Source organism: Anomalospiza imberbis, unplaced genomic scaffold (genome assembly GCF_031753505.1).
Source record: "Anomalospiza imberbis isolate Cuckoo-Finch-1a 21T00152 unplaced genomic scaffold, ASM3175350v1 scaffold_136, whole genome shotgun sequence".
In the NCBI taxonomy this organism is placed as follows: domain Eukaryota; kingdom Metazoa; phylum Chordata; class Aves; order Passeriformes; family Viduidae; genus Anomalospiza; species Anomalospiza imberbis.
The window spans coordinates 184,530-202,526 of NW_027099760.1; the positions used below are offsets into that span (position 1 = coordinate 184,530).

General features: G+C 56.6%; 1 protein-coding gene and 1 pseudogene across 1 annotated transcript in view; both read right to left on the reverse strand.

Annotated features, from left to right (window-relative positions):
- Positions 1-14,478, reverse strand: part of LOC137466090 (zinc finger protein 850-like) — a 164,207-nt gene extending 149,729 nt beyond the window's left edge. The window contains exons 1-2 of the mRNA XM_068177995.1: positions 13,996-14,478; positions 9,563-9,571 (exon numbers count right to left, since the gene is read on the reverse strand). Coding sequence (XP_068034096.1) covers positions 9,563-9,571; positions 13,996-14,478 — 492 coding nt within the window. The remainder of the gene's footprint in view (positions 1-9,562; positions 9,572-13,995) is intronic.
- Positions 11,031-13,327, reverse strand: LOC137466089 (class II histocompatibility antigen, B-L beta chain-like; annotated as a pseudogene).
- Positions 14,479-17,997: the final 3,519 nt, after the last annotated feature.

The following is a 17,997-nucleotide window of genomic DNA, read 5'->3' on the forward strand; positions in this document are numbered from 1 at the left end:
TTAGAGTAATAAAAATTTAGTGTTCGTTTTATTACAGGACAATAAAAAACAAAGAATTACGGACGTCTGGATATTCTCGGGCACTTACGCTAGGACAGGCATGTTTTGTGAACAAAGGAATAACTCTTAAGATCCATTCACTGTTGCATATTCATACATACTTCATGGTTATGCATACATTCTATTTAAAATAAGAAACTCTCTCTGGAATATGTCAACTCCTTCTTTTAATCCCCACGGCGTCTTCCAATCTGAGCAAGGCCTGAAGAAATTACCTTCTTCTGATAAGAAACCCATAAATTCCTCTTCTCCCGAAGATTTGGGTGTTCTGTGACTGTTATCTCGAAGCCAGTATCTCATTATTTTTTAAAAAAAACACATACACATTTTCTACTTTAACTACTAAAGCTTCATTTTAACTACAAAACTACATTTACCATTCTATCAAAATGTTAATACAGCACTTCTAATCAATATATTACATATAATATTTGTTGTCGATGTCGGCGAACCCAATGGGAAGAACGATGATGTCTGACTTAGTTCAGAAGGCTGAATGATTTCTTTATTATAATTATGCTGTGATTCATCAATATGCTATATAAAAGAGGATACTAAAAACTACATGCTGCTTTCTCTAACTGTCATATCTAACTCCCTCACAACTCATGACCCTGTTCTCCAGAGCCCAGACACAGGTGGATCTCATTGGCCATCAGGCCCAAACAATCCACCGTGATCCAACCAGGCATTTGCTCCAGGTAAACAACTCTCCAAACACATTCCACAAGAGAAAAACAAGGAGCAGAAATAGAAATTGTTTTCTCTTTCACTTCTCTCTGTGCACCTTTATAAAAATCCTGAGAGAGAGAAATGTGCTTGCAACAAGTATTCAATTTAATATTTGAGAAAAGCCAATCATAAAATATGCATTTTTCACAGAGGACATCCCGAGGCTGCTGCAGGGACAGTGATGTCACCACTGTGACGTCATTGGGGATGGTGACATCATCAGGGACATCGCTGCTGTCACTTGTCCCCTCTCCCCTCCCCACATGGGATTTGAGACAAATTTGGGGAATTTTCTGGGAAGTTTCATTGAAATTGTCCCAAATGCTGATGGGAATTCCTGGGTGACGTCACTGGGGACACTTGGGGACACTCTGAGGACGCTCTGGGGACACTCATGGAGGCGGGGGCGGGTCAGGGGTGAATGACCCCCTCGGTGCCTTGCAGCAGAGGCAGCTTTCTGCTGTGGCTGCAGCAGAGCCGGGTTATGAATGACAATGGAATAATTGGCTTCTGCATTTCTGCATTGGCTTCTGCGCGTTGCTATTGATCACAAGGACTTTGCTCTGGTACTTGATATTGAGATTGATTATTGATGATTCCTTGTAGCTGCTCGCTGGTACAATAAAATCGATCCGTTTATGTGTGCACCGTGTAACCAATTTAATGCTAGAGTAACAAATAGATATTCTCTCCTAGGCCTTAAAATATTAAAAATAGATGAATATGAAATAGATCAATAACAAATATTGAAATAGAGACTATGCAATGTTAAAATGCTTCTGTGTGGCTGACTCAGGTGTAAAACAATTCCATTGTTTCTCCCATCTGTGGACCAGCCTCAGCAGGTGATAACAGTGACACAAACCTGAGAAGCGTTTATGAATTTATCAGGGGCTCTGAAACAACAGGATGGAACCAGGAGAAGAAATCAAATGTATTGACTTAATCTGCAGAATGTCCTGCAGACAAGTCAGAGGTGAGAACCAAACAAGAGTTCCTGGAACATCCAAAGCTCCCAGGAGTGTTTGAATAATGTCAAAACTCAGGGATGTGTTTGTAGCCCTGCAGTGGAACCGGATCCGGAGAACGAAGGGTTAAGTTAAGGGCGGGTTCTTTGGCCGAAAACCCTTTTTTATCCCTTATCAAACTTTTACAAATCTCCAAGAGTGAACTTTGTTTTTCACACCCGGCTGGGGTTTGGGGGGCCCGGGGGGGTCCCCAGGCAGCCCCCGCTGCTGAGCACTGACCCCCCCTCCCCGGGCACCGGGACCCCCCAAAAACCGCACCCGCACCCCCTTCAGTGCCCCCGACCCCCCCTCGAGCACCGACCCCCCCGAGCACCGGGCCCGGACCCCCCTTTGTGCCCCCCACCCATCACGGGGGTTCCGCCCCCTCCCCTTTGAGCCCCCGGAGCCGCGGGACTCCCGGGAGCAGCGCCGGGACCGGGGGGGCCCAGGGATGTGAGCAATGGATTTGTCAGTGTGAAAAATGCAGATTGAATGATCGGCTCTTGGCAAATATTAACTTGGATACTCTGTGTGCTGTGTTGCACAGTTATTTTGTAGAACTGTATTAATCCTTTTGAAGTAGTGTGGGAAATGCAGTTTTGGGTTATGACATAATGTTAAAATAGAAACTATGCGATGTAAGATATTTTTTGTAACGAGCTCAAGGAATGGATAGGATAAGTAAGAAATTCTTCGCACGGAGATAACAGCAAGAGTTACTGCCTCCTTCTGGGAAAAGACAAACATTCTTACACCTCTCCTCTGTCTGTAAGGAGCCACCAGGACTGAGGGGGAAAAGCTGACAAAAAGCAGAGAACACCCTTTGTTTGAAAAGAATTTATGCATCGTGGGTGAGATATTTGAATGTGCAACAGGCTATTGCTTTTAAGGGTTAACCCTTTGTTAGCCAGGCATGTTTTTGTGGCTTAGTGCCCAAACCCACCCGGACGTCTGTAATTCTTTGCTTTTTATTGTCCTTTATTGTCCTAACTCTGATTGTCCAAATTCTCATTGCTCTCACTTTTATTCCTGTTTCTATTATGGGTTTATTACTATGAAGCTTTTAAAATTTTAAAACAAGTGATTGGCGTTTTTCACAGTCAAGGATTCCCAAAACCTGGCAGAAAGCTCACACAGCCTTGGACTTGTCCGTGCCAACTCTGAGATTTTATTGTGCCAGCAAGCAGCTGCAAGGAATTATCGATAATCAAAATCAGTATTGAGCAGCAGAGCAAAATGCTCGTGGTCAATAGGAACCTGCAAAAGCCAACAGAGAAATGCAAAAGCCAACAGAGAAATGCAAAAGCATTCTGATTGTGCTCAGAATGTCCCCAAGTGTCCCCAGTGATGTCACCCCAGGAATTCCCATCAGCATTTGGACAATTTCGTTGAAAATTCCCAGAAAATTACCCAAATTTGTCTCAAAGCCTGCGCAGGGAGGGGACAAGTGACAGCAGCGATGTCCCCGATGATGTCATCACTCCGGTGACATCACTGTCCCTGCAGCAGCCTCGGGATGTCCGCGATGGCTTTTTGGCTCCGCTCAGCCACTGTGCGGCCACTGGGGCCACCGGAGCCACCGGGGGGCTTCACGAGGAGCCTGCAGATGTCCCCAAGTATCCCCAGCAGGTGACGCGTGGCCAGGCGGGCACTGGCCTCCCACAGCCGCTCGGCCATGGCCGCCTTGGCCACCAAGTCCCTGAGGACATCGGGGGACGCCTCATTTGTTCCCTGCAGGATGGCCTTGATGGCCTCGAGCCGGCGACACATCCCCCAGACGAAACACCTGGCTCTTTTCCACGCGGCCAGCAAGTGCTCCAGGGGCCCCAGGGCCACCTCCGAGCGCTGTCCCCTTCCGGTGGCCGCCTCCTCCTCGTTGGTGGCCGCAGGCACCCGGACCCCAGGGGCGGCCCCTGCCGAGGCCACCTCCTCCCTGTCCGTCAGTCGCGGTTCTGGCGCGCTGATGGGTGAGAGCGGGGCGAAGCACGGCCCCGCTGGCGGCCTGAGGGCGGCCCTGGCTCGGCAGCGGCGCCATTGGCGGAGCGTCTGTGCGGGCCCGGGAGCGGCGGCAGCGGCCGGAGCGCGGGGAGGCGGCATTGGCGGAGCTCGGAGGCGGCCCCGGCGCAGGTGGGAGCCGCGCCGGGTTCTGCGGGGGCTCGGGGCTCGCTGCGGGCGGAGGGGGCGGCAGGGGGCTCCGGCGGCTTGGCGGTGCCGTGTCCGGCCCGTGCCGGCCCTGGGCTGAGGGCGCTGCGGGAGCGGCTGCCCGCGGTCTCCTTCCCGCCGCTGCCTGGGCAGGAGCCGCTGCCGGAGCAGCGCTGGCTCGTCCCGGTTGCTGTGGCTGGGACAGAGGTGGCTGCCCCGTGGCCGGGCCCGTGCGGGGAAATTCCCGTCGCCGGAGGTTTCTGTGGCCAGAGGAGACCGAGCAGTCCTGTCAAAGTGACTCGATTGCTGAGCAGAGGGAGAGGCCGTGGGGCATTTGCCATGCGCTCTCTGCCCTTGTTGTAGCACGCTGCCTCCTTTGGATGCTCATTTTCCCGGCCGCATCTCCCACTGCCTTTGCCCACTGGCTGAGGGACTTGGAAGGTTCAGACTTCCCGATCCGCCTGGGCACAGGGATGATCCCCCCCTTATTTTAGTGAGGTTTTCACAACATTCTCCATTTGCTGTTTCCCTTTGCAGCTTCACCCATTTCTGTTGCAGAGTCAGAGATCCTCACCATGGGCTCTGCCTTCAGCTGTGCAGATTCCATCTGTGCAGGCAGGCAGAGCTTGGGGTGAGGGGCAGAGGGAATCAGCCCAATTCCTGCCCCAGGCAAGAAGAGGGAGGTCCATTGTCCCCACTTTGCCCCAGCAGTGTTAATTTGCATTTCTAAAGCTCCTCTGCTGGCTGCCTGGAATGCAGCTTCTCTTCCAGAGCAGCCTTCAGCAGCCTCACATGTGGACCCCCACAACCTGCTGTTTTTTTCATTTTTCCTTCAAATCATCTATTTACTGTTTATGAGTTAAAGGGTCACCTTTAAATCTCTTCTAATTTTGCAAAATGCAGCCTAAAGGTGAACGTCGAAAAACCCAGACCAAAATTTTGGTATCTCTCACACAAACATACACAAAAAAATCCAAGGCAATTAAGTTTTTTCTACTTCTCCTCGGAGTAAAAACTCATTCTCTCATCCCTGGCCAAAACCTAACCGGCAATATAGAAGTAGGATTATTACCAAAAATACTCTTCTGCTATAAACTTTGCACTGAAAGTGCAAGAAAAAAAAAAAAACAACAAAACTCCATCAATATGTTTAGTGTTAGAGTCAAGGCATTCCTTGATTCTGGACAGGATGTGCAACAGAAATCATTCCATCCCCACATAGCCCGGGTGTGCAGAGAAAATCGTTCCATGACACGTGGGTTTAACTGGATTTTTCCCTGACTTGATACAGTCTGAACCAATCTAAATCCATTGGTTTAATGTTCTGTAGTTTCAAGTTGTGCAGTTTTTAGTATTTGGGTTCCTGTTGGACCCGGATTTCTTGGCTTCTGCTGTTCATCAGGTCGGAACTGCTGGATTTCCTTCTCAGCCTTTTCCAGAGCAGGTGTCTCCAGCTCTGCCGGGGGCAGTGTCTGGGGTAGGTGTTGGTTGCTGTTTGCTGCTGGGCGTTATCTTTGTGGGAATCTTTTGGGCCATTCCCAGTGTGTTGAGATGTTAAACTCATCTACATTGAGTGGTGGAACATCCCTTAAAAAAACCTTTACCATTTCCTTCCCCGAGGCCAAGGCAAACCAAGGCTGAGTAGGGAAATAAAATGTTAAAAATGTTCAAGTCTATGACCTGGTGTATTTTCCATCAGTGCAATCCCAGGCAGCGCAGTGTGTGAGTGTGGCTGAGACCCAGAGTGGAATTGTGCCGCTGTCTTCGCCAGCAGCTGTGGCAGTGCAGGCCCAGAAAGCACTGAAGCTGCAGCAGTGGCAGCAAGGATTGGCCCCGGTGGCTGGAGATGCCCAAGGAGGGTGCCCAGGCAGAGGATTTGAGCAGAGGATGTGTGGGCAGGCCCAGGGGCTTGCCCCGCTGTGGAGCCCTGGCTGCTGCTGCGCTGCCTTCAGTGCAGGCTCCGTGGGGGCCTCCCATGCTCCTGCTGCAGGCGGGAAGTGCAAATCTCCGGGGCTTCAGAGCCCTGGAGCCCAGGCTGAGGGGTCCCCCAGTGCTCAGCTGTGCTGGGGGCTGTTTCTGGCCTCAGGGACACTTGGCATGGGCCACGCCACTTGGCCACCAGTGGTGCTGCTTTGGCCTCCTTAGGCAGGGCCCGATGTCCTGCTTGGATGTTGGGAACAGCAAAGTGCCAAGGCAGGCTCTGTGCCAGCCCAGCTTCCTGTGGGAGAGATTTCACAAGAGACAGGACTCTGGCCACAGACTGCTTTAAATGTACATCCCTTATCCCCACCCTGCACTGGGTGGAGAATTACCAGGGTAAGGAATTCCCAAGATCAATTGCAAGGGAGAGAATTGAATATCTGCCCTGGGTCTGGCTCTTCTTCTTGCCAAAGCCAACGGCAAAACCTGTACCCATGGCATCTTGGTTTACAGCCCTGACTCCTTCCCAGGGGCTGTTTGGGTGGGCTCTCCCCTGGCCAGGAGGGCAATGCCTCTGCCAGGTGCTTGTGGCCGACCCCGTCCCCTGGGTGCTGGGGCCCCCTTGGGCCCTGGGGTTGATCCCTGAGGGGCTGTAGGAACTGTGCCATGGCCTTTGCCTTCAGCTTGGCCTTTTGCTCATCCCTTCTTGCATTCAGCTGCTGTGCCTTTGTGCCCAAGTGCTCCAGGGCCTTCTTCTGCCACTCCTGCAGCCCCGCTCACTGCCTGTGGGTGCTCATCCTCTGTGAGCTGCTGAGCTTTGTGCAAAGTCTTTCCTTTCTCCATCGACCCAAAGCAAATGCTTAATAGAAAACCCTGATCCTTCCATGTACAATCTGCGTTTCCCAGATGTGTCTTTGTTTTCCTCCTTGTGCTCAGGGTCCCCTCCCCAGCCCGTATCCCAGAGCCGGTCCCTGTCCTGCCGCAGTGTCCGAAGGAGGCCCCCCCGGCGGGCAGGGCCGGCAGCTCCACGGGGCCGGGCAGCGGCCGGGGCGTCCCGCAGGCTCCTGGGGGCCGGGGGCCACTGCCGGCCCTGCCCGGGGCTGGTGGGGTCAGGCAGCGCCCGGCGCTGAGCCCCGGCTGCCCCACAGCCCCGGCCCGGCCCCGCAGCTCCCCACAGGCCTCCAGCCCGTGCTCCCGGTCCCGCACCTCTGCGCCCGGTGCTGCCGCTGCCCACCACAGAGAAACCCCCTGGCATCCTGACCTCCTTCTTTTCCTCTCCTGGAAACAGGGAATTCAAAGTATCAGCTGGTAAATTTTGAGGAGAAGACCCTGCTGCAATACATCCCAATCCTGAGTATTTTTCTTTTCCTACTCTTTTCCATCATCCTTTTTCTTACCACATAGATTCCTCCTGCTGCTTCTTGCCTTCACCATATTGCTGCACACTGCCCTTCACCCGATCCCTTCCCAGCACACCAACACCATCCATCCCCTGTTGTCCAAATCCCTTCTCCACTTCCCTTATTGCACCCCTGGGTGTCCATGTCCTTAATTACCTCTGGGGGAATGTGCAAACTACCTCAACATTCTCCCAAGGGACCCTTCAGAGACATTTTGGGATCATCATCCCTTTGGCCAGGACCCCTGCCTGGCTTTCCCTTTTCTCCCCTCCCTGGGTGCCCTGCCATGTTCACTCCCCGAAGATCCCAGTGCACTCACTGCTGAGATTTTCAGTGCTCTCTCCCTGCTGACTCTTCACAGACCCCCCTGATGTGTCCCTCGTCTGTCTCCTGGTCACTCCCGGGTCCCCAATCGATCCCCGGTGCCGCCGCCAGCCAAGGGAGCCGATCACCCAAAGTGGGTGAGGCACCTTCAGCTGCACTCCCTGCCCGCCGGCCCTCCGGACCAGTGGAAGGAATTCCGGATGAGCCCCAGGGTGTGTGGGAAAATTGACATCAGCAGAGGTTTCTGTCCACAAAGCAGACAGAGGAGTCCTGTAAAAGTAATTTCATTCCTAGAAATGGGAGAGGCCATGGGACATTCCCCATGGGATCTCTGCAGTTGTTGGAGGACACAGCCTCCTTTTCATCCCAATTCTCCTGGCCCCATCTCCCTCTCCCTTTCCCCACTGGCTGAAGTACTTGAGAGGTGCAGACTTCCCAATCCACCTACTACATACCTCCTTATTGTGCACCCCAGTATTGTATAGCAGACGATATTCATGGCTCTGTTAAGTCTTTGTTGTTCTTCGGGAAGTTCATTAATTGAGCGGGACCTTGGCTGAGCAGCAGTCTGTGTCAACAGTTGATAACATTTCCTGAAACCGATGGCTTCTCCTGTCACTTCCTTATGCACAGGTCCCTGGCCGTATCTCGGAGCAGATTCACAGCATCTGTTTGTAAAGACACTTTCCTCTTGTTCCTTTCACGGGGGTCCCCCGTTTTCGGGACATCCCCCCTGGAGCAGGGTGTCCCCTCTTTGCTGCAGCCCCAGCCCTCAGGCAGAGCTCAGCCAATCAGAGCGCAGGGCGCTGATGACTCACCAGTTGCCAGGCAGACTCGCAGCTCCCAGCGTTCCCCACCTGGAGCCCACCTGCGCCCCCCCCTCGGCCCCATCGCCCCCGCGAGGGGAATTTGGGGAGGTGGGAGTGGGTCAGCGCCAAGGCCGGGCCCCCCCGCGCTGTCCTGGCGGGAGCGGCTGCAGTGGGGACCGAGTGCGGGCGGAAGCGGCCGAGAGCCCAGCGCTGCCCCAGCCCGACCTGCCCCAGCTCCATCCCTGCCCCTGCGCTGGGATGCTGTGGGTCTGGGGGGAAGAGGGAGCCGGCAGTGGGTGCTGGGCCTGGGGGCAGGAGGAGAAGGGAAGGAGAAGCAGGGTTGAGGAACAAAATGGTCAAACGATGGACGTGGCAGGAGAAGGTGGGATTGTGCAGGAGAAGGAGGAATAGCAGGAGGAAGAGGAGTGTGAGGAAGAGCAGTCACAGGAGGAGGAGCAGAAACAGGAAGCAGCACAAGGTTCCACCCCTCCCTGTATCTGCAGCCTCCCCCCAGCCCCAGGAGCGCTGCTCCCCCCACATGCAGCAGGTGACTGTGGAGGGGGATCCAGGATTTTCACGGGGTGAATCTTGGGGTTTCTGAGCTTGCTTGGGCCAAATGTTGTTGCTTTGGTTTTATGTGGCAGCTGAATCTTTATTTTTTGGAGGAGGTTTTTGCTGATATGTGATGTGTGGGATGTTTTTGATCTGTGTCTTTATGTTTGCAGGATTTCTGGGGTGAATCTTGGTGTTTTGGAGGTTCTTACTTACAAAAACTTACCAATGACTTCTTGAGATGAACTTGGGCAGGGAGGAACCTCCCGTCCAAAATGCTCTCCTCTTGTTTTTTTCCCCAAACCAGGAGTTTTCATTCCCAGGGTTTGGCTGGATGGAGGAGGAGGAAAAGCCCTGGAGATCCTGCCGGAGGAGGGGCTGCAAATCCAGCCCAGGGAGCTGCTGGGAGGAAAGAGCCCCCCTGAGCCAGGAAGGCAACCAGAGATCCAGCTGGAGCTCGGAGCTGGTGGAGAAGCCTCGTGGCAGGGAGAAGCCCCACAAGTGCTTGGAATGTGGGCAGTGTTTCAGCTTCAACTCCAAGCTGATCCAGCACCAGAGGATCCACACTGGGGAACGGCCCTATGAGTGTGGGGAGTGTGGGAAGAGCTTCAGCCACAGCTCCACCCTGATGCGGCACCAGGTGATCCACACTGGGGAACAGCCCTACACCTGTTTGGAATGTGGGAAGAGCTTTGGGTGGAGCTCTTCCCTGAGAAGACACCAGTGCATCCACACTGGGGAGAGGCCCTACGAGTGTCCCCAGTGTGGGAAGAGGTTTCAGACCAGCTCCGATCTCCTCAAACATGAGCGGATTCACACAGAAGAGAGGCCCTTCCGCTGCCCTGACTGCGGGAAGGGCTTCAAGCAAAACTCCCACCTCACCAGGCACCGGTGCCTCCACGTCGTGGAGAGGCCCTATGAGTGTGGGGAGTAGGGGAAGAGCTGCTCCAGGACCCAACACCAACGGAGGCACCACTAGGGGAAGCCCTGCCAGTGCCCCCAGTGAGGGAAGAGCTTGGAGTGAGGGAAGAGAGTGAGGGAAGAGCTTCATGCGCTGCTCCAGCTCCATCCCCCATGGGAGGATCTGGGCTGGATGATCCCCAGTGACCCCCGTTGGGCAGAGCCCTGGTGCCCCCGAATGGGGAATAAAACAGAGAGGAAAACAATGGAGCTGATAAAGGGGCTGATATCTGAGGCCTGACTGAGCAGCAACTGTGGGAGACACAGACACAGTTTAAGTCTCCCTGGGCAAGAAGTGACCAAGCAACCTGTTGTGAGACTTTGTGATAAGATAATGTTCCCAGGTGCCGTGATGTCATGAAGAATGTGTAACCAATGGGAAATTGTCAGCAAACATCGAGCCCTATCTGAGCACCACACAAGTAAAACCCTGTATAAACACCTGGTACCCTCAATGAAATTGGCTTCTGGTCTAAACTCGGCTGTCCCCGTCTCTCCATCGTGGATAAGCCCTGTTGTGGGTGATCCCCGTTGGGTGGGGGGAAGGTGTTGGAGGGATTTCTTTCCCTTCTCCTTGTGCTGCTGTGTTTGGTTGGTAATAAATTCCCTCCGTGTGCCCAGGCTGGGTCTGTTGTCCCCGTGCCGGTGCTCGGGGCGGGATCTCTGCCGTTGCTTCTCTCCAGTCCCGGGCCTCTCCTCAGCCAATGAGAGAACGCGGTGCACAAGAGTCAGCCAATCAGAGCGAGCGGGGCTGATGACTCACCAGTTGCCGGGCAGACCCGCAGCACCCAGTGTTCCCCACCTGGACCCCACCCTCCCTGCCCAGTCCCGGCCCCCGCGTGGGGTCCCCCCAAGTCCCTCCCCACTGCCCCCCATAACCTGGGCTGGGTTTAACTGGGAAGCTTTACTGGGAACACTGGGAGCAGGCGGGCAGGGGCAGAGTGACAGCAGGGCTGGGGGGACACACGACCCCCCCAAAATCAGCGTGGGGATGAAGCGGGGGGTCCCGGCCGGGCCCGAGACCATGGGGAGCGGCTACGGCCACTGGCGACTCAGGAGCTCTGTGTGCAGAGAAAAGGGGGTGACACCGGGCTGGTGGCCCCAGGGAAGGAGCACACAAGCTCCTAGAAGCTGAGCCCCAGCGCCAGGAAGATGAAGCCCAACTCGGAGCCCCCGATCCCTGACAGCATCTTGCTGCGGGCGGCATCCAGTGGCATCTCTGGGGGGTCTGCAGGAGTAAGGACCCCCCAAAACCTCTCAGAGACACCCCAAGCCCCTCCAAGTACCCTCCCGGTCACTCCCATCCCACCCAGGAACCCCTGAAATCTCCCCCCAAACCCTTCCCGGTCTCCCCTAGACACACCAAAGCCTCTCCCATTCCTGTCAGGATCCGACCACCCCCTTCCAGTTTTCCCCTACAGCCCCAGGACCCCCAAACCCTCTCCCAGTCCCTTCCCAGCCCCACCAGGACTCACACAGACCCCTCTCAGTCTCTTCCCAGCACAACCAACCTCATCCCAAGCTCTGCTTTTCCATCCCCAATCTCCTTCCAGCTCCTCCAGGCTCACTCCAATCCCTCCCAGTCACACCCAGCACCTCCAAACTCCCTCCCAGTGTCCACCAGGACCCCTGGAACCCCATCCCACCCTCCCCAGCATCCTTCAAACCCCTTCTCAGCCTTTCCACTCCCCTGAGCCCCTATCCCAGCTCAAACCAGGCTGTCTCCAACTCCCCCCCAGTTGCTCCCAGCACATCCCAGTGGCTCTGGCAGCGCCCCCAATTCCTCCCCTGTGCCCCAGTGCCAGCTCAGGGGGTGCTCCAGGCTGATGTGCTCCACCTGCCAGCTGCAGGTGAGCCTGCGCCAGGGGGATGTTTCCAGTAACACCAGGAGCTGGTAGATCCAGTCCTTGTTGGGGACCATGTCGGTGGCCACCACAGAGAGCTCCTGCTGGCCCTGGAACCACCTCAGCTGGGTGTGGGCAGGTTAGAAATCCATCACGGAGCAACCCCGGGCTGGGAGCTCGAGGGCACCAGCGAGATGGGCACGCTTGGGGACACTGGGAGAGAGCGGGGAGGTGTGGGGTGGACTTGGGAGGGACTGGGAATGGACTGGGAAGGACTGGGGTGGCACTCAGAGAGATGGGAGGGGATGGGGGGCACTGGGAGGGAGGATGGAGGTCTAGGAGTGAAGTGGGAATGGACTGGGAATGGACTGGGAGGGACTGGGGCGGCACTGGGAGGAACTGGGAACGAAGTGCGCGGCACTGGGAGGCCGAGTCCAGTGCGGGGCACTCGGCGCTGCGGGTCTGCCTGGCAACTGATGAGTCATCAGAGACACGCGCTCTGATTGGCTGAGAGGCGGCAGCACCACGCTAGGCTGAGATGGACAGCCGGGAGGCACTGGGAGAGACTGGGATGGACTGGGAGAGCCACGGGGGTCAGTGGCAGGGACACAAGGTCTCGGGGATGGGCACAAGGAGGGCTGAGGGCTCTGGGCCGATTCCAGGGAGGTTTTGAGGGGCTCCAGGGTCATTGCCAGGGCAGGGCCCGAGGGGACACGCTCTGCCCCGCGCTCACCTCGGCGCTCCGTGAGGAACGGGCTGAGATACTCGTGGTTGTACCGGCACAGCCAGTCCGCCGCAGCCCTTTTTTGCTCCATAACGTCTGGGTCGCTGTTCCAATACCTGGCTGCTGTCTCCCCATAGGGGGTGAACCCCAAAAAGTGCCCCACGTCGCAGTCGAACATCGCGTACTGCTCCCGATTGTAGATGAACCTGCTCAGGTACCTCACCTTCTCCGTGCCGTTCATGAAGTGGCACTCGGACTTTCCCACGTACTGGAACACCCCTGTCTGTGCAGGACACAGGTCCGGGGGTGCCCCCCCAGAACCCCCAGAGCTCCGGGATCCACCCCGGATCCCCACTCCGCACCCCCTGTGCCCCAGGGCGACCATGGATCCCTCCTGCCGGAGCTGCCACTTCCTCTTTTCCATTCTTCCCCCATTTGCCCCTTCACATCCTCTCCCCTCCGACTTTCAGCCTCTCCCGATATGAGTTTAGGGGTCCCAATTACTCCTTTTCCTCTTTCCCAACCTTTTAAACATAATTTCCCAAAAGCCCAGCCCCCCTTCCCGCTCAGGTTTGGGGTCCTACTCTCCCCTTTTCCCCACTTTCCCACCCTCTCCCACCCCTTCCTCACCTGCCCCCAATCCTCAGCCCCTCCCGCTCTTCCTTTCGGGGTCCCCTCCTCCTCCTGCCCCTGCAATTTCGGGCTCCCACCGCCCCCTTTTCCCCATTCTCCCCCCTGTCCCACCGCCTCCCGCCCCCCCCCGCTCTCCCGAGAGCTCCGCGCCCGCAGCCGGGGGGGCTCCCAGCACCACCAGTGCCACCAGTACGGCCCCAGCTGCCGCCACTCGCCCCATGGCCAGCGCCGCCCAGGGAGCACCAGCCCCAGAGCGGCCGCGCTGCGCTGGCAGCACCAGTCCGGAGCAGCGCGGGCTCAGCAGCGCCGCGCGCTCTCATTGGCTCCGAGCACTTTTGGGCACCGATTGCCGAGGCTCTGCCACACAACCGATGACTCCTCAACTCCTCGCGCTCCCATTGGCTGCAGCGCGTTTTGGCCGCGTTTGGATTGGCTGAGCGGTTCCGGGACGCTGCAGCCCCGGCTGGGGCTTTTCCAGGCACGGGGAGCCTTGGGGCGCTGCGCAGCTGGGAGCTCAGCTGTGCCCAGAAATGTGTGCCCGGCTGCGCGGGGTCTCAGGGGTGCCCGTGGCGAGGGGTGACGCTGGCCCCATGCCAGGCACCCCCCAGAGCCGCTCTGTCCCTGCCCCCCGCAGCCGCACAGGGACAGCAAATGGAACCGAGGGTTCCTGCCTGGGGACAAGGAGCGGGAGAGATCCCTCAGCAAATCCGGCACGGGCACAACAGACCCGGCCCGGACACAGGGAGGGAATTTATTACCAACTAAATCACACCAGGACAAGGAGAGGGGAAAGAAATCTCTCCAACACCTTCCCCGTACCCAACTGGGATCACCCAGAGCAGGGTCACCGGGGCTCTGCCCAACGGGGCTCACTGGGGATCATCCAACGTGGATCCTCCCATGGGGGATGGAGCTGGAGCAGCGCACGAAGCTCTTCCTGCACTCGGGGCACTCACAGGGCCTCTCCCTGGTGTGGAAGTGCTGGTGAGGGACGATCTCTGAATTCCACCTGAAGCTCTTCTGCCATTCCAAGCACTCATAGGGCCGTTCCCCAGTGTGGATCCTGTGGTGCTTGGTGAGCTCAGAGGTCCCACTGAAGCTTTCCCCACACTCCCCACACTCACAGGGCCTCTCCCCAGTGTGGGTGTTCTGGAGTTCCACCAGGGTGGAGCTGCAGCTGAAACCTTGCCCACATTCCAAGCACTTGTGAGGCTTCTCCCTGCCATGAGGCTTCTCCACCAGCTCCGAGCTCCGGCTGGATCTCCGGCCGCCTTCCTGGCTCAGGGGGGCTCTTTCCTCCCTGCAGCTTCCTGGGCTGGGTTTGTAGCCCCTCCTCCTGCAGGATCTCCAGGGCTTTTCCTCCTTCTCCATCCAGCCAAAGCCTGGGAATGACAAATCCTGCTTTGGGGAAAACCAAGGTGGGAGGGCATTGGAGTAGAGGCGCCTCACTGCTCAAGTCCATCCCTAGAAGTCAGCAGGAGTCTTGTGTCCATGGAAATCTCCACTATATCAAGGTTCAGCCCAAAACAACTCTCCCAGGACTTCCCGATCTCTGATCTCTCCACTTTTGGCGTTCCAGAGGTTTCCTTTCCTTGGGATGATGGGGGTCCAATGGCTCCAGGGGTTCCCCCTTCTCCAGCCTCCTGCTTAGGGATGATCCAGGAGCTTTTGGGGGTCCATGGGGTCCCTTCTCCCCTGATGATCTACTTTGAGGTCCCAGGGGTCCCAGGGGTCCCTCCTCTCCAGGCTCCCCCCCTTTCCATCCAGCCGGGGGTCCCCCAGCTCCAGGATCGCCCCTCTCTTCTCTCCCCACTCTGGGGGTCTCAGGGGTTTCCCTCCTCTGCTCCCCTTGGGGTCCCCACGACCAATGTCTTCCCCCTGGTGGCCCTGGGCAATGGCCACGTGGACTCCCAAAGATCCCCCCAAGGGGCTCAGCTCTGGGGTCCTGCAAGATCCAAACCTACACACACACACACACACAGAGAAAAAACCCTCCCAGGGTTTATTTGGGCCTCCCAGACGACATTTGGGGCTCAATTCCACAATCTGCAAGCTCCAAACACACCCCAATAAAAAAACCCTCTCAGGGACTCCCCGACAGATTTGGGACGAGCTCCCCCTCCCCTCTCACCTGCAGGATGAGCTGGGGGCGATTGTCCCGGGGCCAAGGGTGCTGCGGCCACAGGGGGCACTGGAACCGCCTGTTTCTCCTCCTTTTCCTGCTCGTGCTCCTCCTCTTCCTGCTCCTCCTCTTCCTCTCTCCCTCCTCCTCCTCCTTCCTCATCCCACCTCCTGCCCAGTTCCTGCCTTCTCTATATTTAGAGTGGAGAACCTTGCTTGTTTTTAGAACGAGAACAAAGATCCCAGAGGGAACACAGCTTGCTGGTTTTAGCCAGAAGTGTCAGTGACTAAAGGTCATGTTTGCTCTGCTTTGGTGCCGTCCTTGTTCCTCCTCAGTGTTCAGGCTGGGCTATGGGGTGTCCTTGTTTGCTGCATTTTCAGAGCTCCTCCTGGATCCTTTGGGCAACAGGCTGTGCCCTGGGAGGGTTCTTTGTGCTCCTTTGTGACACAGGAGAACCTTCCAGGCGGTTTCTGCGTGAGCTGCTGCTGTGATGTCACAGGAGCACTGCCACGTCCCCGAGGTGTTCCCGTTGCTGTGGCACACGGAGGCCTCAGTGTCCAGAGTGGCTCTGGGCACTGCTCGTTGCCGGAGGATCCTCCTGCCCGAGGCATTCTCAGCAGCCAGCCCAGCCCTGACGGGTGTCCTTCTGTGCCTGCAGGGCTACAGTCTGCAGACGTGTGCAGCGCAGCCAAAATGATCCAGCACGTGGCTGCTGCAGTTTGCACGCTGTACTCTGTGGCGTATGCGGGGTATTTTTTAACCCACTTGGCACGTAAGTCAAGGTTTTCCCTCGGTGCTGTGGCTTTGGGCTTGCTGTGTGCTTGCTGTTCTTCCTCTGGGCCTGAGCTGACTTTGTAACCAAATTGCCATGAAGACACCATTGCTTTGGGAGAGCTCCTGGCAGCAGCTGCAGCTGGAAAAGGGGGGGTCTGCAGCCAGCGGGGCGTGCTCAGCATTTGCAACGAGCCCTGGGGGGTTCTGTTCCCTCAAGCGGGGAGTCTGTGGCAGCAGAGCCTGGAACTGCCTGTCCAGCCAAGAGCTGACCCAGCCCAGTATTTTGTGCTGTTCTCTTGCTGTGTGAAGGGACTGTGGCTCCTGGAGGGACGCTGTGAAAGCAAAATGCTCTCTCGGGGTTGCCTTGCTCCAGGGCATTTCCCACCACAGGCAGTTGTTTTCCAGACAGCATCTGGTTCATGTTCCCTCTTCCCTTGCAGGGCACCTCATGAGTGGATCCCGAGCAGCTCCTCCTTCGGTGAGTGGGAAAGGAACATTTGGTGTTTGGAATCGTGCAGCAAGTTGTGAGCTTGGCATGTGGCAGCCGAGTGCCAGCCTGGGAGGCTGAAGGAAAGTTCCTGTCAGTATCCTTGCAGCAGCAAAGGGATCCCTGGGAGTTTTCTCCTTTTCTTTCTGTCCACAGGGCACAAAAGCGGCACCAGCACCTCCTTTGGCTCCCTCTGCTTCCAAAGAGGAGGCCAAAGAGGAGGAAGGCAGCAGTGAGCTTCCCGCTCTTCCAGGGGACGATGGTGAACATCCCTCAGTGCCGGGAGATGACAATGAACTTCCCGCTGCTCTGGGAGACGAGGGCGAACATCCCGCACTGTGGGAACACAACGGCGAGGCTCCCGCGGTGTGGGACAAGGACAGTGGACATCTCCCGGCGTGGGACGAGGACAGAGGACATCTTGTAGCTTGGGAAGAGGAGGGTGAACTTCTCCCAACATGGGAAGAGGACAGTGAACGTCCCCGGGCTTGGAATGATGATGGCGAACCTGCAGCGTTTTGGGAAGAGGACGGAGAAGCTCCCTGTGCTTGGGAAGAGGACACTGAACCTCCCTCGGCTGTGGGATCCTGGGCTGAACATTCTGACAGCAGCACAGCCCTGCAGCCAGAGGGGAGAGGGGAGTGGTGCCTGATGCAGCTGAGTACGTCTGCTCTGTTCCTGTGTGCCAGAGCAGGGTGCTGTGTGTGTGTCTCGGCATCAGCTGCACCCAGTGCTGCTCTGCAGCTGAATATGCCAGGGTCATTTCTTGTCCTTCCCCAGCTGAGACCAAGGGGCTGACGGCCCCAGGGAGGGGGGCTGCATTCTGGCTCTGCTGCAAGGCGGGGTCTCACTCTGGGAGGGAGCGTCTTCCACGTGGTTTCTTTCAGGGAACACCGTGAGCCTGGCGGAGCCTGCCGAGAAATACCTGGAAGTGGAGCAGATTGGCCAAGGGTAAGTGCACGGCAGTTACTTCTGCACAAGCAGGCCCAGGTGTTGTGCTGGTGCAGGATCAAGTGAGAAGTCAGGAGAGCTCCAAACACCTCCAGACACTGGGGCGCCATCCTGCTGTCCCTCAGTCCTGATCAGAATTGATACCTGTGCTCCGAAGGCACCGTCAAAGGCCCCTGAGGCTGGCAGTGTCCTGCCTGCAGCAAGGAGCAGGACCTGGAAGATCTTCTGTCCCTGGAATTGGATTGCCTAGGCAGGAAATGGGAAAGGATGGAATGCATTCTTTTCCAGTTCTTTAGACTCCCATTGCTCACTTCAGGTTTTGAACTAAAGCTGTTCAGTGTGGACATTTGGGATTTGCTCCAGCCCAATTCCTTGGTGTTGGGTCTCAGTTTTCTCTGGCACACCTTGCATGGCAGAGGGCTGGTGGCTGCTGCGCTGTTGTTGGAAGGGTCGATGCCCCCAGGTGTTTGTGAACGCTGCAGGCAGCAGAGATCTCCTGTCTGGGCTGGCTTTCACTGCCAGGACCTAAAGCACTGCTTCTTTCTTCTCTGCTGTT